The sequence below is a fragment of the Caretta caretta genome, chromosome 8, assembly GCF_965140235.1.
Source record: "Caretta caretta isolate rCarCar2 chromosome 8, rCarCar1.hap1, whole genome shotgun sequence".
Classification (NCBI taxonomy): Eukaryota; Metazoa; Chordata; order Testudines; family Cheloniidae; genus Caretta; species Caretta caretta.
The window spans coordinates 24,376,309-24,397,363 of record NC_134213.1 but is presented as its reverse complement, the minus strand read 5'-3'; the positions used below and the strand labels follow the sequence as shown (position 1 = coordinate 24,397,363).

General features: G+C 39.6%; 1 protein-coding gene across 7 annotated transcripts in view; it reads left to right on the top strand.

Moving 5' to 3' along the window:
- Positions 1-21,055, top strand: part of GABRB2 (gamma-aminobutyric acid type A receptor subunit beta2) — a 247,403-nt gene that overhangs the window by 213,471 nt on the left and 12,877 nt on the right. For 5 of the 7 annotated variants that reach the window (XM_048860134.2, XM_048860135.2, XM_075131366.1 and 2 more), the window contains 4 exons: positions 1,976-2,113; positions 3,758-3,910; positions 5,024-5,268; positions 9,861-9,971. In XM_048860134.2, coding sequence (XP_048716091.1) covers positions 1,976-2,113; positions 3,758-3,910; positions 5,024-5,268; positions 9,861-9,971 — 647 coding nt within the window. The remainder of the gene's footprint in view (positions 1-1,975; positions 2,114-3,757; positions 3,911-5,023; positions 5,269-9,860; positions 9,972-21,055) is intronic. The other 2 variants (XM_048860136.2, XM_048860138.2) reach the window with 1 other exon arrangement.

Below are 21,055 nucleotides of genomic sequence, written 5' to 3'. Positions count from 1 at the left end.
ATTTACATTTGTGGGAGATATTGCTGACTGCTTCTTATTTACAAAGTCACCTGAAAGTGAGAACAGGCATTTGAATAGCACTTTTGTAACCGGATTTGCAAGGTATTTACGTGCCAGATATGCTAAACATTCATATGCCCCTTCATGCTTCGGCCACCATTCCAGAGGACATGTTGATGATGCTCATTTAAAAAAAAATGTTAATTAAATTTGTGACTGAACTTCTTGGGGGGAGAATTGAATGTCTCCCGTTCTGTTTTACCTGTATTCTGCCATATATTTCATGTTATTGCAGTCTCGGATGATGACCCAGCACATGTTTGTCTTAAGATCACTTTCACAGCAGATTTGACAAAGCACAAAGAAAGTACCAATGTGAGATTTTTAAGGATAGATACAGCACTTGACCCAAGGTTTAAGAATCTGAAGTGCCTTCCAAAATCCGAGAGCGATGAAGTGTGGAGAATGCTTTCAGCTATCTTAAAAGAGCAATACTCCGATGTGGAAACTGCAGAACCTGAACCACCAAAAAAGGAAAATCAGCCTTCTGCTGGTGGCATCTGAGTCAGATGATGAAAACAAACATGCGTTGGTTCACTCTGCTTTGGCTCATTATCGAGCAGAACCCGTCATCAGCATAGATGCATGGCTTCTGGAATGGTGGTTGAAGATGAAGGGACATAGGACTCTTTAGTGCATCTCGCACATAAATAACTTGTTATGCCAGCTAGAACAGTGCCATGCAAATGTCTGTTCTCACTTTCAGGTTACATTGGTTACAATTTGCAGGAGGTAATGCTGCCCATTCCTTGTTTGTCTGAGTGATTGGCTGAAGTAGAACTGAGTGGACTTGTAGGTTTTGAAGTTTTACATTGTTTTGTTTTTGAATTCAGTTATATTTTGTACATTATTCTATATTTGTAAGTTCAACTTTCATTATAAAGAGATTGCACTACAGTACTCGTATTAGGTGAATTGAAATATATTTTGTTTTTTACAGTGCAAATATTTGTCATCAAAAATAACTATAAAGTGAGCACTGAACACTTTGTATTCTGTGTTGTAATTGAAATGAATATATTTGAAAATGTAGAAAACATCCAAAAATATTTAAATTAATGGTATTCTACTATCGTTTAACAGTGCGATTAATTGCAATTATTTTTTTAATCACTTGACAGCCCTAGTTTATATACTCTTGCTGTCAGTGTGTGTTATGTACCCCCGTCTCTGCCAGGTCCACAGAGAACATGAGTCTGTTACACCAAGAAGCTACAGAGCTTGCCTCTTTCTTTAGCTCATGCTGTAGAGACTCATTCTTTCAGTTCTGGGGATTCCTAGTCAATCCTTGTGTTGGCCAAGATGGCAGATGTCACATTTGCACAGCTTTAGGGACAATTTATGTGCTGCTGTACAGCCAAAATAGGTAGGGCTCACACATTTATTTATGATGTCTACAATAATGGTGTCTATTTTTGTTTGACTTCTTAATTTCTGGGCAATAAAAGGGTGAATCTATTTTTAATTAAAAAAAATAAAATAGGTTTTGAATATAGCATCTGAAGTTCCATATTCAACAATAGACTGATTATATTGTACATTACATGCTATTTTCTGATAGTTGAGATTAAATAAATCTGTAAGCCACTGTATACTGGACTCCACCTGTACTGCGTACTTGTATAATCTAATTTCCTTTTATCAGTTTATTTTATTAAGGTAATCTGACTGAATCAATAAAAAGATATACATATATATATACACACACACACTTAAAATTGCCATTTGACATAATCATATTTATAACTAGACTGTACATTGTTTGTGACTATGTATACACATCTGTTACATTATTTATATTTTTAATTTAGGAAATGCAATTAAAATTACTCCAAGTTCCTGAATGAATGTACTGAACTGTTCATTACAACTTTGCTTGATATCAGAGCCATAACCCTTTGCTCCTGTTTTATAGATGGCTATACAACAGATGACATTGAATTTTACTGGCGTGGGGGTGATAATGCAGTCACAGGAGTGACAAAGATTGAACTGCCACAATTCTCCATTGTAGACTTCAGGCTTGTCACCAAGAATGTTGTTTTCTCTACAGGTTTGTAGAAGGGGAGTTTAAGGGGAACTGTATTTGCTCACTGAAAATAATTTTAGAAATAGATTTGTTGCAAGGGTGCAGTCCTTGATCTGAATGAAAATTTGCCAGAAGTAGCTTAGAGAAACAATTTTGAATATGCAAATGAGATATTCTGATGAATTTTCACAGTCTAGTACATACAACATCACTGATGAATTGACACAGAGAATTCCTGTGTGTTTGGCCCTCTTGACCTTTCATTCTAATTAGGATACATTGATCTCTAGTATTACGGCTCGCTCCAGTAAACTATATTGTCTGGCTTCTACAGTAAGTTAGCCCATGAAAGCTGAAGAAATTGGTTGTGCACCTCAGCTTGCTAAATTCTTCAAGACATAACCTACCCACAAGAAAACCCGTCTCTCTTCTCTGTATTTTGGTTGATGGAGCCAAGCTACGAGGTCTTATGCAAATTAGTTCACCTTCTGCTGCACGAGCTTCTAATCCTGTTGGACAGGATTTTGTAATTCTCCCTTGGTCGACAGTAAAATGATTTTCAGCAGGGCTGGGAAGGCGCTATGTAGCCCAAAGCGGGGAAGCAGAATTGGCAACATATGCATTTAGAAAAAAAAAAGGCTGATAATATTTTCTCCACATGGGTTGCGTTTTTGATGGCTCTTGGAGCCCTTGTGGATCTGTCCCATTAGCATTTCCCTTTTCTAACTTCACCTTCAAGACACTGGACGGTGCTAAGAGAGATGTGCTCCTCGCTTAGGAGGACTGAGTGTAACTCCAGCTGGAGCTATTGAAATAAAAATAGTGTCAATACTGTTTGGTCACCGACCTTCCATTATGATCCATATGTTTCTTTTATGGCTGAACTTCTCCCCAAGAAGGAGGCTGTCTTTATTATTTGAAGGACTTAAATCTTGGGGGTGTGGTCCATTTGGGACACAGCACCGAGATCTGGTGTAAATCAGAAGTAACTCCATTTAAGACAGTGTAGTGACACCAACATGAGAGGTAGCGGAATCATACCGGTACTGTTTATTTGACTGTTGTTTCCTAAGTAACTGACACGGCTGCTGTCTGTCTGTAGCCAAGTTCAGGAAAGTCCCATTCACTTGCTCATTCTTGGTGAAGTTCAGCTCTGTGGGAGAGACTTATGCAAAGAATGTGTGCTCTGAAATCTTCAAAATAGTGGCAGTCCAGTGTGCATATGCCAGTGAGGGCCCTGTGTACCAGGGTCACTATCACCCTGCCTGAGTAGCACTCCTGCAATACTCCTTAGCGCCTGGTGACCTTGAATGGCACTTTAGGTGCGAAGCAATCTTCCCAATCTGAGCTGCCATACAATAGCCACCAAAGACTAAAGCCTTTGCACAGTTTGGCACTCTGAAATGTACTTTGACAGCTGATTATAGGAGATTTTAATTAGCAGCAACTGTGAATCTATGTATTACTGACTCAACACCTTTAGTACAAAATACTGTTGAATACAGACTTCATTATAAAATCTGCAGTTGGTTGTCCCCAACTAAGGCAATTCTGCGTGTACGCTAAATCTGTAACATAGGAAACAAGAGTGTAAAACTGAAATGATGCAAAGAATGTTAAGGGTATACAAAAGTAAATCACGGCCATGCCTAAATATTCCCTTTTTAGGTGCCTACCCAAGGCTGTCTCTCAGCTTTAAACTTAAGAGAAACATTGGCTACTTCATTCTGCAGACGTACATGCCTTCCATTCTGATCACTATCCTCTCCTGGGTTTCATTCTGGATTAATTATGATGCTTCAGCTGCAAGAGTTGCTTTAGGTAGGCATTTTTACTCCTATCATGCATTGTGTATTAGTAGAATATATTTTTTTACTTCTGGTGTAGCGTTTCGTACATGATTTGAAAAAAAAATCTCTCTTGGGTTTCTTTGCCTAGCTTGTTAAGCTTTGTATTATCTGATTCAGCATTTAAATGATCACAATTGAAATAAAAATTGAAAGTGATTTAATGTCTGAATTAGCTAACTATATAATCATTGTAATTGGAATTAGCCTGGTTGTCTCAATCAGGTTTTTTTTTTTATTGCACTTGTTTTTAGTCTAAAAATAACATGTATTTTATTTGTTTCTGCTCATTGCAATCCAGAGCAAGCCTACAATACTGTAGTATGGAATATACATTGCTTTTCCTTTTCAAGTGTGAAGTAGATACAATTGTGGCAGAGCAGTGCATTTGACTAACCAATCTCCCTTGCCAGGTAGAGGGCTTCCTCTCCATAGTGTTACCTTAAATTCCACAAGCAAAACAATTCTCCTTATTAATGCTGAGAACACTGCTCTTTGTATTAATGTATCTCATCAATTATCCTTTTGAGGGTTTGTTTCTATTACACCCCTCATCATGGTATCTGAGCACACATTGCAAATATAAATGTGAATGGTGCTTGCCAAAAATTAACACAAAATCAAGCTTACTCCTGCTGGTACTACTTCCATCCATGGAAATCAGAACTGGAGGATGTAGGGAGGAGTGGGTGACAACATGGTACCATTGAATCCAATGGGAATTTTGCCATTGACTTCAATGGGGCCAGGATTTCTTCCCAGGAATTCAAGCCTAAAGACAGGCAGCAAAAACATTCTAGAGGAAAGCAGTGAGGCAAGACATAGTATGTCTATACTGGCAGCTGATAACCCAGGTAGTTAGGAGAGTCTACAGTTCCCATTAAGAAATCATATTTGTATGAGTCAAGATTACTGTGTATTTGTCTTGACAATTACAACTGTAATAAGTTGCACTAACACCATGCTTTTTAAGCAGAGAACAAAAATACCTTCCTAACTTCCCTGCTGTGCTGGCATTTAAAGATTGAGTTATAATGATATAAATTTAACATGAATATAATCAATGAAACTGTCTTCCTTTTTCCAGGAATCACAACTGTGCTCACTATGACAACCATCAATACCCATCTTCGAGAGACTCTTCCCAAAATTCCCTATGTAAAAGCCATTGACATGTATCTGATGGGATGCTTTGTTTTCGTTTTTATGGCCCTGCTGGAATATGCATTGGTCAACTACATCTTCTTTGGCAGGGGACCCCAACGTCAAAAGAAAGCAGCAGAAAAAGCTGCCAGTGCCAACAATGAGAAGTTGCGAATGGATGTCAATAAGGTAAATTGAAGTGGGGAATATATTTTAGCCATTCATAGCGACCACAGCTGATTCACTTCTTCCAAACAAAGCTTAAAAATATCATTTCTTGAGTAGAACATATCAAGTAGGATTCCTAGAAACATGTCTTAGCTCTGCAAAGCATTAAACTTAACTATCTCAGCAATGCATGCTGCCCTCTAGCTGGAACTATGATTGTTAGAATGTTCTTTTAAAAGCACATACTCAGAATAGGCTGAGCTCAGAAATGCGCTCTCGTTCAAAATGGAGGTAGGAAAGCTTCAAAATAAACCACAAAGATTAACCTGTTCCTTAGAGGCCTTAAATGAGCAAATCCAAAATGATGGCTATAAGCTCATGTGTTAGAACAAGCTGTATGAAACGTTAGTAACAAACCCCAAACTTGAACCAGATTCCTAAAACTTTTCAGAGAAACTGAAGTGATGGGATGTGGGTTTTCTTTTTCAAAGGAAAGTATTAAAACTTGGTGGTTTTGCATGTTATCCGCTATAAGTGTCTCAAATATTCTTGGCAAAATGCAAAATGACTCAGAATTATGGTGTCAAATTTTTTTATGCATTCAGTTATGAATCTGAAAATGGGCTCATTGGGGGGGAGAGGGGAAGTTGCTAAGATACATGCCTTTTTCAAGTGCATGCATTCCTTTTGTGTAATGAAAATGAGGCCGTTATTCAAAGTAGCAGTTTTGGTAAAATTTCACATAAAGCAAAATTTGGGGGCAAGCACCAAATCATGCCAAGCATGAAATGGCAAAAAACGTTGTGTGTAAATCCACAAAACAAAAATTGTAACTTCTCTCAGAGTTCTAATTTTCGATCAGAAGCCAGATGAAAGACATTTCATCTGGCTTTTCTTTTAATTTGGGGGATTTTTCACTTATGTAACTCAACATGAAACTCAAAGGGTGCAAATTCAAAAGTAGAGGAAAAAGTTTGCATGGATGGAAATGGAGAAGTCTCACACAGCTCTGGGGGTGGAATACTTAATATCTGCCCAGATTTTTATGCTGATGTACAAAGTGTGGGTGTAGGGGAATGGGAAGCAGGTATGTATTTTTAACAGCAGGCACTAATATTCCACTATTAGCTGGCAACTAAAAAAACATTCTTTACTGAATATTTTCAACTGGAGGATTATATTTCATAGCTCAGATTTCATATACTAGCTATGCTTTTTTTATTTTAACTTTATTTTTTTGTAATATGAGAAAACCATATGACAACTGCTTTTATCTAATGGGATTGTAGTGTACAAATGAATTAAGGCAAATGCATGAGGACTGGTATTTACCTTTGATGTCACACTCTTACAACTCATCCCATTCACCCTTCATCATTCCAGTGTTCATAATAAAATTCAATTAAAAGCTATTTTAAAAAATCACAAGATTTTATTTCACTTGTTTTTTTTTTAAACTGGTTTTCCTTTAACAAACAGAACCATGCCCCACAAAAACCCAACAGGGTATTTTGTGTAAACTTACAATAAAAAGCATTTTTTTTCTTGTTAGAATCTTAGGAAAATCAGAATATATAGTGAACACAACACAGAAAACTGAATAATGTTACAGATCTTAGGGTTCTGTCATCACCATCCAAATTAATTTTGCTCTCAGAAGGCCTTATTCAAAACCAACTGAAATCAATGAAAAGATTCAGGCACATAATTACTGTGATATCATCCGAGCTACCAGGTGCAGTTTGCACTGTATATCTTTGCAGGTCACAGGTTTCCTTGTACTATCCTCTGTATAATTATCCACACACACACAGCCAGTCACATAATGTTATGACCAGTAACTTCATCCAGTGACAAACTGTGCCCATTTGGCTCATCCTGTTAATCTCAAAATTTAGGTGCTAACAAGCACATAGATATGGATCATATTCAGAGATTCTCAGTTTTAAACCCTCCATCTCAAGGAGTTAAATAACTTCAGTGAGGGTCAAATTCTTTCCTGTGCCAGAAAGGGGAGGTGTCAGGGAGTCAGTTACAGCTTCCTGATTCTGACCTGTTTTTGCTGGCCCAGAGTTGAAGCAGACTAGCGTCTGCTCTAGCTTATCCCAGGTGGGAGTCAATGGAGTGGAGCTGAGCAGAGCTCCACCCTGCCTCTTCCCCCCAACAGTGCGCTCCCTATACTGGGCAGGGAGGGGGCAACTGATGCAGGAGCTGGCTCTGCCAGCTTTCCCTAGCTGAGCTTTTGCCCTTGCCAAGGGAATTTTCAGTTGCCCAGTTACAGCCAGAATCTCTTACATCTCTGGAGCAGCACAAAAATTCTGGATCCTTATTGAAAATTTAGCCCATAAACTTTAAATTGTCATATCGCTGTATTACTACAAACATCATAGAGAAGTGGGCTACAAAGAGCATCCATAATCACTGGAAATGTTGCAATTCACCAAGCTGATTGATTTATATTTTGTAGAACTACCCATTGGCTCCAACAACTCTGCAATATATTTTCAAGGTTTAACACAGAAACCAGCAGAGGTTCACATTTTTCTTGCTACAACTTCTCTACCCCTAGTGGAAATACTCATCATCCCCTCCATACTTGAATCCTCCCATGAGGAATCAGTGGAAAAAATGAACACACCTCCTGCTTGCACTGTTGAACTCCCCTGTAGAGTCCTGCATGGGACTATTTTTTTTAATCCCACTCCCATGCCGCCCTGCAATAACCACTCCTGTATTGTTTCTTGCATGTTTATCCTGCTTCCAGCCACAAAAACCTTAGATCTAGAACCCTAGATCCCACAAATCTCACAAGAGAGATGGATTTGCCTCCGCTACTGAAAACAAAAAAACCTCAGTCAGTTTTTATATAGATATAATTTTTACCACTAAAAGAATTAAAACAAATCTTGCTTAAACCGTGTAAAAATACAACCGAAGTTAAAGTAATAGACATCAAATCTCTTTCTATCCCTTGCTTAAATTTAAGTATTAAAAGTTTTAAAGTGTTTTCCTGCAAATTATCACAGTCTTCTTTTTTTTTTTTTTTTTTTGGCCACCCAAGCCCTCCCGCAAGAAAATACATTTTACCCACTCCTGCTATTATGGCAGCATGTCCTGCAGGACCTGTGGGATCCCAGCAGGACTTGTGGGATCCCAGTCTGCTGCAGGGTTCTGCTCCCCTCCAGGCAGCTGTTCCAGAGCAGGCATTGGCATTGGCAGCCTGGCTTCACTTACTCCTTGATGTCCAGGAGTAGAGAGTTCCAGAATCAGTAGAAAGGCACAGGAGTTCGTTTTTTATGTCCCTGGCCTCCTGTGAATCCCTTGTGATCTGTGTGGAGGTTGGGGGTTCTGAGAGTCAGAAGTATTAGCCTCCGGTTTATGACATTGGACGGACCCCCACCAGTCGTCCTCATCCATGACTTCCTGTGAGCTTTTCCATATGACAGTGTGGTCAAATCTAATATTTTCAATTATATTTCATACTATATTCACAGTAAATGCCTTGCATCCATTTATCTTTCAGAATTCAGGTAGGACAGAAATGCAATGTCTTTCTCTCTCTTTTTTTTTTTTTTTGTGATCCTATATCCGTTTTGTTTGTGGTTTTTTTGTTTGTTTGTTTGTTTTGCAGTGCATAGTTTCAATAATAAAATCAAGGAAAGTTAAAAAGTACACAAGAGCAAGGAAAATTTCACAATAGATTATCTGGAAATATGTAACCATGGACTAGTTAAAAACAAATCATATATGACAAGCTTTATTTTACTTCTGAGACACTGCAGGTTGGAAAGATCATGTAGATGATCAAGCCCCACCTTCCTGTAGTATGCAGGAATTTCCCTTCTGTATTTCTCAGGTGTTTTGTCCTCACCTGCCTATATTTTAAAGTTGAAGCTTCTTCATCTGACCTCGGCAATTTATTCCATATTTTAACTCTTTTTAACAAACTTTCTCCTCATGTGAAGTCTCATTGTTTTTCTTGTAAGCAATTTCATACTATTACTTCCAGGTTTGCCTTCCTGTGCTGACTTTAACAGTTCCCATTTCCCTTTATTGCGGACACTCAAGTCATTTGCAAATAGTTAACACATTCTTTCTTGACCGCTCTGTTCCAGGCTATATACGTATATATTTAATGATCCCAGTCTATCCTCATACCTTGTGATGTTTCCTCCTACCTTTGTCATCTTGGTAGTACCTTCAATTTATTATCCTTTTCGTACTAAAGTGCCTAAAATGATACACAGTATTGCACGTGCTGATGTAGTAAGGATGAATAAAGCAGGAGTATTGCCTCTCTGCACCTTGAAGAGATAATGACTTATTCACCCCAACCTAGTATTATATTGGATTTTATTTTCTAACCGTGAACTCCTCTATCTGGCTAAGAATAGCATTAGAGGTCAATAAACCTTTCTTTCCATTTTCTGTGGACATTTAGAATTATTTTATATTTAGAATCATTTTGTCACAAAAGTATAATCTTTCTTTTATTTTAGTGAAAAAATCTCATTTTTATTAGTTTGTCCTTACAGTTCCTACAATGCTTTTGCATTTTTCCATGCCACCTCTAGTTTTGACCTCCATTCCCTATTCTCTACTTTGTCTTCCAGGTCTTTTATAAAGATATTAAACAAAATGGGACCGAATTCCGATCCCTGGACCCCACTGGAAATCTCTCCCCAACTAGACGGACTACCAATTACGATTACTCTCTGTATACGGTTAGATAGCCAGTTTTTGATCCATTTTAATTGTATTTCTGTCCAAGACATCTTGTGTTGGCTCCCATCCCCTGTGATACTGTATCAAGTGCTTTTCTGAAATCCCAGCATAATGTCCCCTGCATTCCCTTCATCTACTAATTTTGCAGTCATATCAAAATAGACTATGAAATTGATCTGGCAGGATTTGTTCTTAACCCATGTTTAGCCCCAGGATGCTTTTGCTTCTAGATTATTATAATTTTGTTCCCTGTTTGCTTCATTACTTTGCAAAGGATGGATGTGAAGTTTTAAGGGTTGAAATAAAAATGGTACCATGTTGACAAACTTCCATCTTCTGGGACCTCAAGGTCTCCACAGCTTATATAGATATTAGCTGATGATTATTACCTCAGTACCCAGGTATCCCCCAGAATTCTGGAGTGTAGGTCTGCTTCCCATTAGACTTGCAGGTTCTTCAAGCAACTTTTTGCTCAGTTCTATCTCTTTTAAGTTGTGGATTTATTCTTGCATTGTTGAGCCTAGTAATGTTGTCTTTGTTGTTGTTAAATAGGGTTACTAAATGCATTAGTTCTACCATCTTCCATCATTCTCACTGATTTCCTGACTGCTTAGCAGAATTTTCATTCTGGATTTGTTTTATCCTTGATATAGCTTCTAGCTCTGTCCCCATTAGTAAGCAATATTTTCTACTGTCTCTGCTTCTCTTCCTTCTCCCATGCAGGACATGTAATCCTGACTGGATACCTCTTGACTTTCTATTTCCAATATAGCTTCTTTTTAGCCCTGAATTTATCCAAGCAGCCTACGGTTCGCCATGCTGAGCTTCCATCATTATGTCCTTCGGAATTGTCAGTATTTTCTCCACAAATATTCTCGTTAGTACTCCATCCCACTTGACTCAGGCTAACTCTTTTAGTGGCTTCTCTGGAGGTATAACAAACCTTGAACCTTGAAATGGCAGTAATAATGATTAACTAGCAAAACTCCCTCATTGCAACATGATGATTTAATGGATGTTATAGATGGCATAGTGAAGCATATAGTAAACATGCTGGGCTAATTGCAGGTCTGGTCTGTGCCCTTTTCTTCCATAAACTAGTGTTCAAGGGCCTTGTGTGGCTTCCCTCCCCGTTCTGAACTCTAAGGTACAGATGTGAGGAGCCGCGTGAAAGAGTCCCTAAGCTTATTTCTACCGGCTTAGGTTAGAAACTTCCCCAAGGCACAAATCTCTATTTGCCCTTGGACTGAGGTATGCTGCCACCACCAAGTGATTTAACAAAGAACCAGGGGAAAGGACCACTTGGAGTTCCTCTTCCCCCAGCAATCCCCCCAAGCCCTTACACCCCCTTTCCTGGGGAGGCTTGAGAATAATATCCTAACCAATTGGTTACAAAATGATCAAAGACCCAACCCCTGGGTCTTGGAACAATGGAAAAATCAGTCAGGTTCTTAAAAGAAAGATTTTATTTAAAAAAAAAAAGGTAAAAATAATCTCTGTAAAATCAGGATGGAAAATACATTACAGGGTATTCAGATTCAAAACACGGAGGATTCCCCTCTGGGCAAAACCTTAAAGTTACAGAAAACAGGAATAAACCTCCCTCTTAGCACAGGGAAATTTCACAAGCAAAATGAAAGATAAACTAATCTGCCTTGCCTGGCTTACCTATATGGGTTGTAATATTGGAGACTTGGATTAGGATGGGTTGGAGAAGATGGATTTCTGTCTGGTCCCTCTCAGTCCCAAGAGAGAACGGCCACAGAAACAAAGAACCCAAAACAAACCCTCTTCTCTCTCCTCCCCCCCCCCCCACCGACTTGAAAGTATCTTTTGTCCCCATTGGTTCCTTTTGGTCAGGTGCCAACCATGTTATTTGAACTTCTTAACCCCTTACAGGTAAGGAGGAATTTTAGGCTACCCTTATGGTTATGACAGGCCTTGTCAGTAGAAATTTTGCCTGGGGGAGACTGTGGTGGTGGAAAGCACTGTGAAGTACCTTTCACCAGCAGGGTGGGGAAATGCTACCTCAAAACTGTGAGGCACCACAGGCTAGGAAGAGGGGTATGGGCAGTGCAGCAGGGGGGTATATTAGCACAGAGTATTTCTGCTACAGCTTTCACAAAGGGACTCTTATTTAACAGAAGGCTAATGCTGACAGTCTGGATGGAGCACTGAAATAAAACAGTGTTTTTCTTAACTTCCCAAGGAGTAACTATACCTTCCTCACCAGGGTACTACTTGATGCTGGCAGGTACAGTGTGTATGTCTCTGAAGCCAGCCCCATATGTGTTTATGCAGTCACTTTACCTCAGTATTGGGTGCTATACCTTTTCTATTGCATAAACACAGTTCGCTCATACTTCACTTAGTCATTTTCTAAATTCAAATATTTAATTTTTCTTTGCAGTCACAATGTTTTTGTTTATTAACATGCTGAAGGGTCCGACATAGTCCCATGTAATAATGTTGGCAGTCCTTTGTACATTTAGCCACATTATTTCAAGCAAAAATTGTAAAATTTTATTGAAGAACCCTGCTTCTTTAAAATCAACATTTTGCTACTTCAACTCAGAATAATAATTTTAGTTTTTCAGTGTTCAAAACACTTTTTGGACAATGTGATGTGTTACCAACTGTGCTGTTTCACCGTTTATACAATTTATTTATATGTAAAGCCCAGATAGTCCCAAAATAGCTTGAAGCACAGAGATGTTTTAACTGAAACAGGTTGTGTATCTACAACATGTGATGACTTAAGGCACACACATACTTATACTTTACTATACTCAAGGGCCTGTTTTATCTTGATGTGAACGTTAATACAGTAATTTCCCCCCTGGAAGTCTAACACCAAGCCTTTTAATATATATATTATTAAACATTTTATAACACCATTTAAATTGATCCTTTCAGTAGGAAGATTATATAAATGTGAGCTGACTGCTAACATCTCTGTTAAGAAAAGAGATTTTGTCTGGACACAACAGCTTTTTTAAATGTACTGTGGGGGTTTTTTAGAACAATTAATGATTCTTTATTCAGTAGCTTCTGTTCTATAAGTGACTAAAGTCAGAGTGACTGATAGTTACAGTATATTACTGTTACCCAATGCCATGTGACAATCTAGTAGAATCATCAAAGGAAAGATGACATTCTGCCAGAAAATGGGATAAGAGAAATTGATTCTGGAAATGTTGAAACCCATAATACAATATTCGGATGGAACCACATCTTTTTAGATTTTAGTTACAGTAGAAATGTTGCCCCTTTAAGGCCAACTGTGGAGCTTAGGGAGGCAAAGGGATTTTGAGAAACTGTTTCACCAACTGAGCAAATCAGAGCCACCATAGTTTGGCTGGGGAATAAGACACATATCCCTAGCGTGCACACCCTTGTGCAACCATGTTAGGGCTTACTGGACCATGGGTCCGGATGTGAGAGAAGAGGGGAAAGCAGGGGATGCACACTCACTACTCTCCCTGCCAAGTAGGTAGGTAGGGAGGGTTTGGAGAGTAGCATCGCAAGGCTGCACGCCGATTTGCACACACAGGCTCTCATATTTGAACTAGCACAAGGAGGAGAGTATGGATTACATGGTGTAGAGCTGGATATGCTAGTGTTTTACCATCTGAGGGTTTGCTGGACAAATCTCTGACTGTCTGTTTATGCCAGATTTCCAGCCCCGTCACACCACCAGAACAGCACAGAATGGGCTAGAGTGGGGGTCAGGATCTTGCCCTAAGTATTAAAGTGGAATAACTATACTCCAAGGTTATTAAGCACAGAGATGAGAGAAATAAGGTGGAAGCAGGTTTTACTTTAGATGAAGGGAGACTGTAGTGAGGAGGAATAGAGAATGGCAAGGGCATTTAATATCATGCCCCTTTGCCCTGTGCTTTTGGGGGCATTGAGCACTAACAACACTCTAACTGCTAAATTTTCAACTAAAACATTTTTTACTACTGTAGAAAGATGAGTGTGTTTTGTTTTTGTTTTGTTTACACTACTACTAAAACTGTATTGGGAGTTATTCTTGATGCTGAGCCTGAGGCTGCCCTCCTTGCTAATCAGATTATGGGATCTGTCATAAAAATGGACAGTGACAATAAAAGCACCATAAACAGAAAAGCCCAGTATTGACCCCACATCTTTCATCCTAAATTTGCCATTCACACATCACAGAAGAACACTTGAAAACCAAATTAAAAAAAAAAGTAAACCCTCTGCCCCGTTCGCATTATTTAGGAGTTTGATCTGAATGCAATTTGAGAAAGTTCCAATCTTAGCTTGTGGCCTTTTATAGAAGTGATCAGAAGGTGACTTATCTCTACAATACATAGTGATATTCCAACTGACATCAGAATAAAGGTCAAGTCAGACATGTGGGGTTTTCTGTCCGGGGCTGTGATCCTCCCAATGCCATCTTTAATTCATTTAAGAACAGTGTGCAGACACTCTACTTGGTTAAGGCACATCAGGCTACTTACATCATCTAAGAACCTGTCATCCAACACTGACCCTAAATTAAGAAACTAGCCCGGATAATTCTTATGCATTTCATATTTGTATTTCAGATTTTGTTACAGCAGACACAACTATGCCAAACAAAATGCTAATACAGTCAAGTGTAAGAACTTTTGGCATATCAAGCTTATTGCAAATAAAACATAGGGGGACCTTTGCCTAGTTACAATAGGGAAGGGACTGGAAACCACACTGCTAGATTCTGCCTGGTCCTACTAAAGACTTCAGCCTTGTGACCTTGAACAAGTCATTTGCACCTCTTTAAAATCAATATAGTAAACCTTCCTTTCAGGGTACTGTGCATAAGAATGTTGAGGTTATTGGCTGAAGCAAGGACCATTAATATTATCATCATAAAGATGTACAAGAATACCACATGCAAACTTATTATCCTCATGACTCAGTGATGTCTGAAATCTTTAGAAAATCTGATTTTTTGATAAATTTGTTTTGAGTATTTTTAAGGTTTTTATTATTATTTTAATTGAGAGAGAGAAATATATTTCAAGGAATCCAAAATTCAGGTCATGTGCATTAGGATAACTGGGATTTACCTATACGTAGTTTTGATGAGAGAGAGATTTGACATTTTTGAGTCCATCTTTTGCAAGTTTTCCCCACCAAATAACTATGTATTTTGAGTGTCTTGTGCTCTTGTAAAAGATACAAAAGCAGTTTAACACCTTGTCTATATTTTTGTAAGTTCTACTAGACAGAGGCAGTTAACTCCTCAACACTGTTTGAGAAACAAAATTGCTGTCTCGGATCTCAGTCCTGAGTTATTTCCCTTATTTTCAAAATAGTGGAAATGATTGCTACCTTGCCTTCAGGAGTGTTGTAAGCAAGACACAAGAAGTAATTCTTCCCCTCTACACTGCACTGATTAAGCCTCAACTGGAGTCCTGTGTCCAGTTCTGGGCACCATGTTTCAGGAAACATGTGGACAATTTGGAGAAAGCCCAGCAAAGAGCAACAAAAATTATTAAAAGTCTAGAAAACATGACCTATGAGGAAAGATTTTTAAAAATGGGTTTGTTTAGTCTGGAGAAGAGAAGGCTGAGAGGGGACATGATGATAGTTCTTCTTCAAGTGATGGCTCATGTCCATTCAACTTAGGTGTGTGTGCTCGCCACATGCACCCGTGCCAGAAGTTTTTCCCTCAGCAGTATCCCTCCAGCTCCCTGGAGTGGTGTACACATGCTGCGGTATATAGGGCGCCCCGGTTCCCTCCACCATCAGTTCCTTCTTGCCACCAGTGACGGTGCTGGAACTGTTGCTGCTTCAGCTAGTGCTGTAGCTGCTCGTCTGTACAAGCTAGTTATCTCCTGTATTATATTGTATATAGTTTTCTTAGTGTTTATAAATCCTTTAGCTATAGTTAGAGACTTTTTAGGTCCCGAATGGGACTTTGCCTCAGGACGGGGCATGCCCCGATCCCCAGGCTTTCAGCCCTGTGATTGCTGCAAGAGGCCTATGCTCGTTAGTGATCCACACAGCAGTTGTTTGCATTGCTTGGGCAAAGGACATAGTAGTGAGAAGTGCAAAATTTGAAAGTCCTTCAAGCCAAGGACTAAGAAGGAGCACAATATTCATTTAAGAGCTCTCCTTATGGAGTCAGCACCAGAGCAACGCTCCAACTTGGCGCTGAGTACCGTGACTTCAATACGCAGTGCCCCACCAAGACCGCCCACCGGCCAGCACCAGTCCCCATCCATAGCTCTGATGAAGAAGCCCAAGAAAGCAGGACGAGGCCGGTCTCCAACGTCCCGCAAGGGAAAGGATAATACTGGGTCTGAACAAGGTCCCGTGCCGGGCAACTCTTCACCCACGCCTGGATCTCGGGCCCAAGCTCTGTTGGAGCGATGTAGCCCAACCCACACCTTGGATAGCGGCAGAGTCCTCCATCAGCTCCGGGTGCCGTCCACGCTGGAGGCCCTGCAGGCAGCGGAGGAGATCATGTCCCTCCCGGTGCCGCCCATACCGGTTCCCGCAGTCACAGGGTAAATCCGCATTCAAACTGCTTCGGTCCCCACCTCAGCAACACCATTCCCCGTAACTGCCACACATCTGACTGCAATAGGCAGATGCAGCTCAGCCCCATTTGGTCCCTGACCTTGGGCATGGGCAGAGAGGCTTGAGGTGCAGCTAGCCAGTCACTGGGCACAGACCTTTGGAGGCACGCTTCCCCCCAGCAGGAGTACCGGTCCTAGCACACAGTATCTCCGAGACCACAGTACCGCTCCAGGGACCTCTGAGGGGTACTATTTGGGATTCACCTAAGTTGAATGGATATGAGCAATCATTCAAAGAAGAACAAGAAGAAAAGACAGTTACATCTTGAAGAACACCAGTTACGGAAAAGGTGTTGCTCTTATTGCTCATGACCATTCCACAACCGCCCTCTTTCCCCATTGTTGGAGTTTCCAGCAAGAAGGAACTGAGGGTGGGGAGAACCGGCAGCGTCCCTTATACCACACCACTCTAGGGGGCGCCAGAGCCAGTCCTCTATGGATACTGCTGAGGGAAAAACTTCCGGCACCGGTGCATGTGGCGAGCACATACACCTAAGTTGAATGGACATGAACAACACATCTCGAAGAACTCCAGTTATGGAAAAGGTAACTCTTTTTTCAAGTACACAAAAGGTTACAAGGAGGAGGGAGAAAATTGTTCTCCTTAATAATGATAGGACAAGAAGCAATGGGCTTAAACTGGAGCCTGAGCAGTTTAGGTCGGACATTAGAAAAAACTTCCTACCTGTCAGGGTAGTTAAACACTAGAATAAATTGCCTGGGGCAGCTGAGGAATGTCCATCATTGGAGACTTTTTATGGGCAGGTTAGACAAACACCTGTCAGGGATGTTCTAGATAATATTTAGTCTTGCTGTGAGTGCAGGGAATTAGACTAGATGTTCTATCGAGGTCCCTTCCAGTCCTACAATTCTATGATTTTCAGTAGTGGAAAGTACTGATTCTCAGGAGGGCCTTAACATGCACTCACATTGCAATATTCCATGTTGACCTATTCTGCATGTGTATTATTATTATTTATTATTTGTATTATTGTAACATCTAGGTCTTCCAGTCAGGGCCAGATTTCCAGTTAGGCACAGTAGGCACGTGCCTAGGGGCGCCAGCATTCCAGAGGCACCTAAAAGTTAAAAGTGGGTTAAAGTTTCATTTTTTACAGAAAACATGAAAGTCAGCTGTAGGCCAGGGGGGCGCTGAAGATGTTGTTGTGCCTATGGGCACGTAAGCTGTAAATCCGGCGGACCCCATTGTGCTAGGCACTGTACAAACACAGAACAAAAAGACAGTCCTTGCTCCAAAGTGGTATTATATTAAATGGGAGGGGGTAAAAAAACCAACCCTGTGCTATAAAGGTTAAATTCACCCAGAAGCTTAAAGTTGCCAGACATTCTTTTGGGAACTGCTGCACTTTTAATTGTTGGCTCACACAGAATTCTTTAAATGGACAGGAAAAAAAAATGGAAGCAGGTTCCCAAATGAGAGTCGCCAGGCTAGAGTGAGAGTAGGCTGAAAAGTTGGGGTTTTTAAACTCTTTATATTATTTCTCTTTTATTTCTTACTTCCCAGTTTTAAATATATTATCGTGAAATCAGTCTGAAACAGGACAAACAGCTACATTAATGCAGCATTAAGGTTACCTGTTATATTGAAACACAAAGGGCCAGATCATCCTCGGTCTCTCCTCAGTCCCCACCACCTGCCTTGAAAAGTCACTGGATGTGACTTTTTTTTCACTGAAGTGGCTGAAATGTCCATAGGGATTTCTTCAAGGAGATTACCTTGCAACATGCAGTCAGAATGGAGGCAGAGGGAATGTGCTTTACCTTCCTCTCTCCCAGTAAATATGGCGGGGCCTACTCTCAAACCTGATGGGTCCAGAGTCCCTCCACATAAAGGCCCTCTACTCCCACGCTGGCTCTGATACCAAAATGGGCTTCAGTTCCCTAACTGCCAGAGACTTCACAGCCAAGGCTACCTTCAGTCTCCCCTGGGGGAAACTACAGAAAAGCTACTTTTCCAGGTAAAATTGTTTCAGACTCACCCTCTGACCACTCCCTCCTCCATTATCTCAGGTTCCTGCAGGGCTAGAAACAGAAAACATTACCTTTGGAAATGGGAGAATTTTCCTTGCTTCTTGCTACATAAAGTTCTGAGTTATCAGACAATAAAGGTGTAGAACTTTTAAACTAAAAAAAAAATACTTTAGGTCATTTTTAGAGGCAGCATGGCTCCCTCTGAGCCCTATAGACTGGGACTCATCGTAACTTAAGCACATGGCTTTACAGAAAGAGGGCTACAAAAGAAAATTCCAAAAGCCAAACAATTTAAAAAACATTTGTAAAATAGGTTTTTGTACCATATCACATATGCCAAATATATAGTGTGGTGTGGCATAACAATTTTATCAGCACTCATTTGGGATGACCTGAATAACCCAGGTGTTTTCCAGATGCAAATTGAAAATATTGATACCCCTGTACATAATAATTGAGGGTGACAGTTGTCTAATAAACTGTTAGTCATTTTACACTTTTTTCCAAGACATAAAAATTTTGTTTGTTTTTCTGGGATTAAACCCAATATGTTCTTAAAATACCTGGAGTGAAGATGTTGCTATAGAATCCTACGTTACACGTGCTCTGTGTGTGTGTGTGTATGCATGCAAATGTTTTCAATACACTGTCATTTATAGATATACAATATATAAATGCACCTACACACAAGCTGGTAAATAAACAGAAGAAAATATCCACCAAAAAAAAATTTTCCCACCCTATTTTTTGTTGATAATTTGCATTTTCTGGAATTTGCAGAGTGGCTATATACATTAGTGTGTGTGTTATAACTAATCTGAACATAAAAAAATTCAAATTTCCAACTGAAAATGGCAAAATGGGGCAAAACAGTGTGTTCCCTTTCTTTACCTACTTTAGAATGAGTGTATGTATAAATCTAAATATATAATGTACTTGGATATTTTTGACATCCATGCAGAATTTTACTTGGAAAAAAGCCTAAAATGCCTCTATTTCTTCTGCAACAGAAACCCTCATTCTGTTCTTGTCGTGCATATTTCCCCCAAACATGCCCTAAAACTAGAATATCAAGGTACAGGTAAGCCACACATTATGTTCTAATTCTAACAAATTAAATGATAGAGGAGCTTTTCGAATTACTTTACAACAGAGCACTGCTAATTTTAATGATACCAAACGATCAGTGAAGCCCACAGCCACAGCCAGTTTTTCTGACCTTGAAATTACTCCTTTATTCATTTTCTTTCATTTTTGTTTACAAAGACATTTCTAGCTCCTTTGTTGTGAAGATAACCTTCAAAAATATAAACATTTTCCTGTGGCTAGAAATTTGCAAATAATTCTCCATAATCATGAATGAAATTCTGGTCCTGCCGGAGTCAAGAGAAATTTCACCCCATTTCTTATTCATAGTCTTTGCCACTGCTTCTTAAGGCCAGTGACACCTGTTCCTCCCTTAAGCTTTGAGTTGGGCGTCAAAGAATCATAATTCTGACACACTCCAAAATCCTGAAGTTTAACCTGCATCCAAGCAACTATGTCGTATGAAGATGAATGGAACATGCCATGCAATCTTCTCTCCAGTTTCTTATCTTCCAAGTTGTGATTAAACATCCCCCTGTGCCTGAGTGCTTGCCCCTTAAGGCTTCATATATTTGACTTGACTTCATGTAGGAAAAGTATTTTGTCTGCATTTTACAGCAGTTTGTTTTGAGAATGGGCTAGATATGCCAAAACTTATTAGCATTATGTTGACTGTCTAGCTTGTGTATCAAAAACAGAACTATTGCCAAATGATGGCGTAAGATCTTTGTGTCTATCTTTTCAAATTGCTACCACCAGTTGTGATAACAATCCAGTATTTCCAGCATATTTGGCTTTTCAGGAAACATTCAAAGAGCTGCAATAGAGGATTTCAGTTATAAATGTTTGGAGATAAGCCATTTGGCGCTCTTTCTGTAGTGGCTTTTGGTGCATACTCCTCATGTTGAGGTACTTCATAAGCTTAATTAATAGTAGGATCCCACTCGTGTAGACCCTACTGAGAGGAAGTCTGTGAGAGTTTTGCCTTATGTACAAAAATCATTTCAATATGCAAGAAAAAAACAAATATCTTTAAGATACTGAAAACATACATGATACATTTTTGCATATGCTTCCTGTTCATCAGCTTGTTTCTGTCTTAGTTAAGTCATAAGCCTCACAGCTAATCATCATCTGAAATGTTTCTCACTCCCTCCTCCCCAGGCTTATATTGTCAATTAGACTTCATTTTTTTTTAAAGGAAATAAATTTTTTGCTCTTAAATTATTGTCTAGGGTAATGTTGTATTCAATTAATCTGCCACTTAAAAATGAACTGCAAAGATTTCCCTCACAACAAAAGCATTTTTGTATGATCCTCCCAAAAGGTAGACCTATGTAAATGTGATTCGAATAAGATGTGTGATGATCTCCCAAAAAGAGTGAGAATGACCGCACCGCACCTGA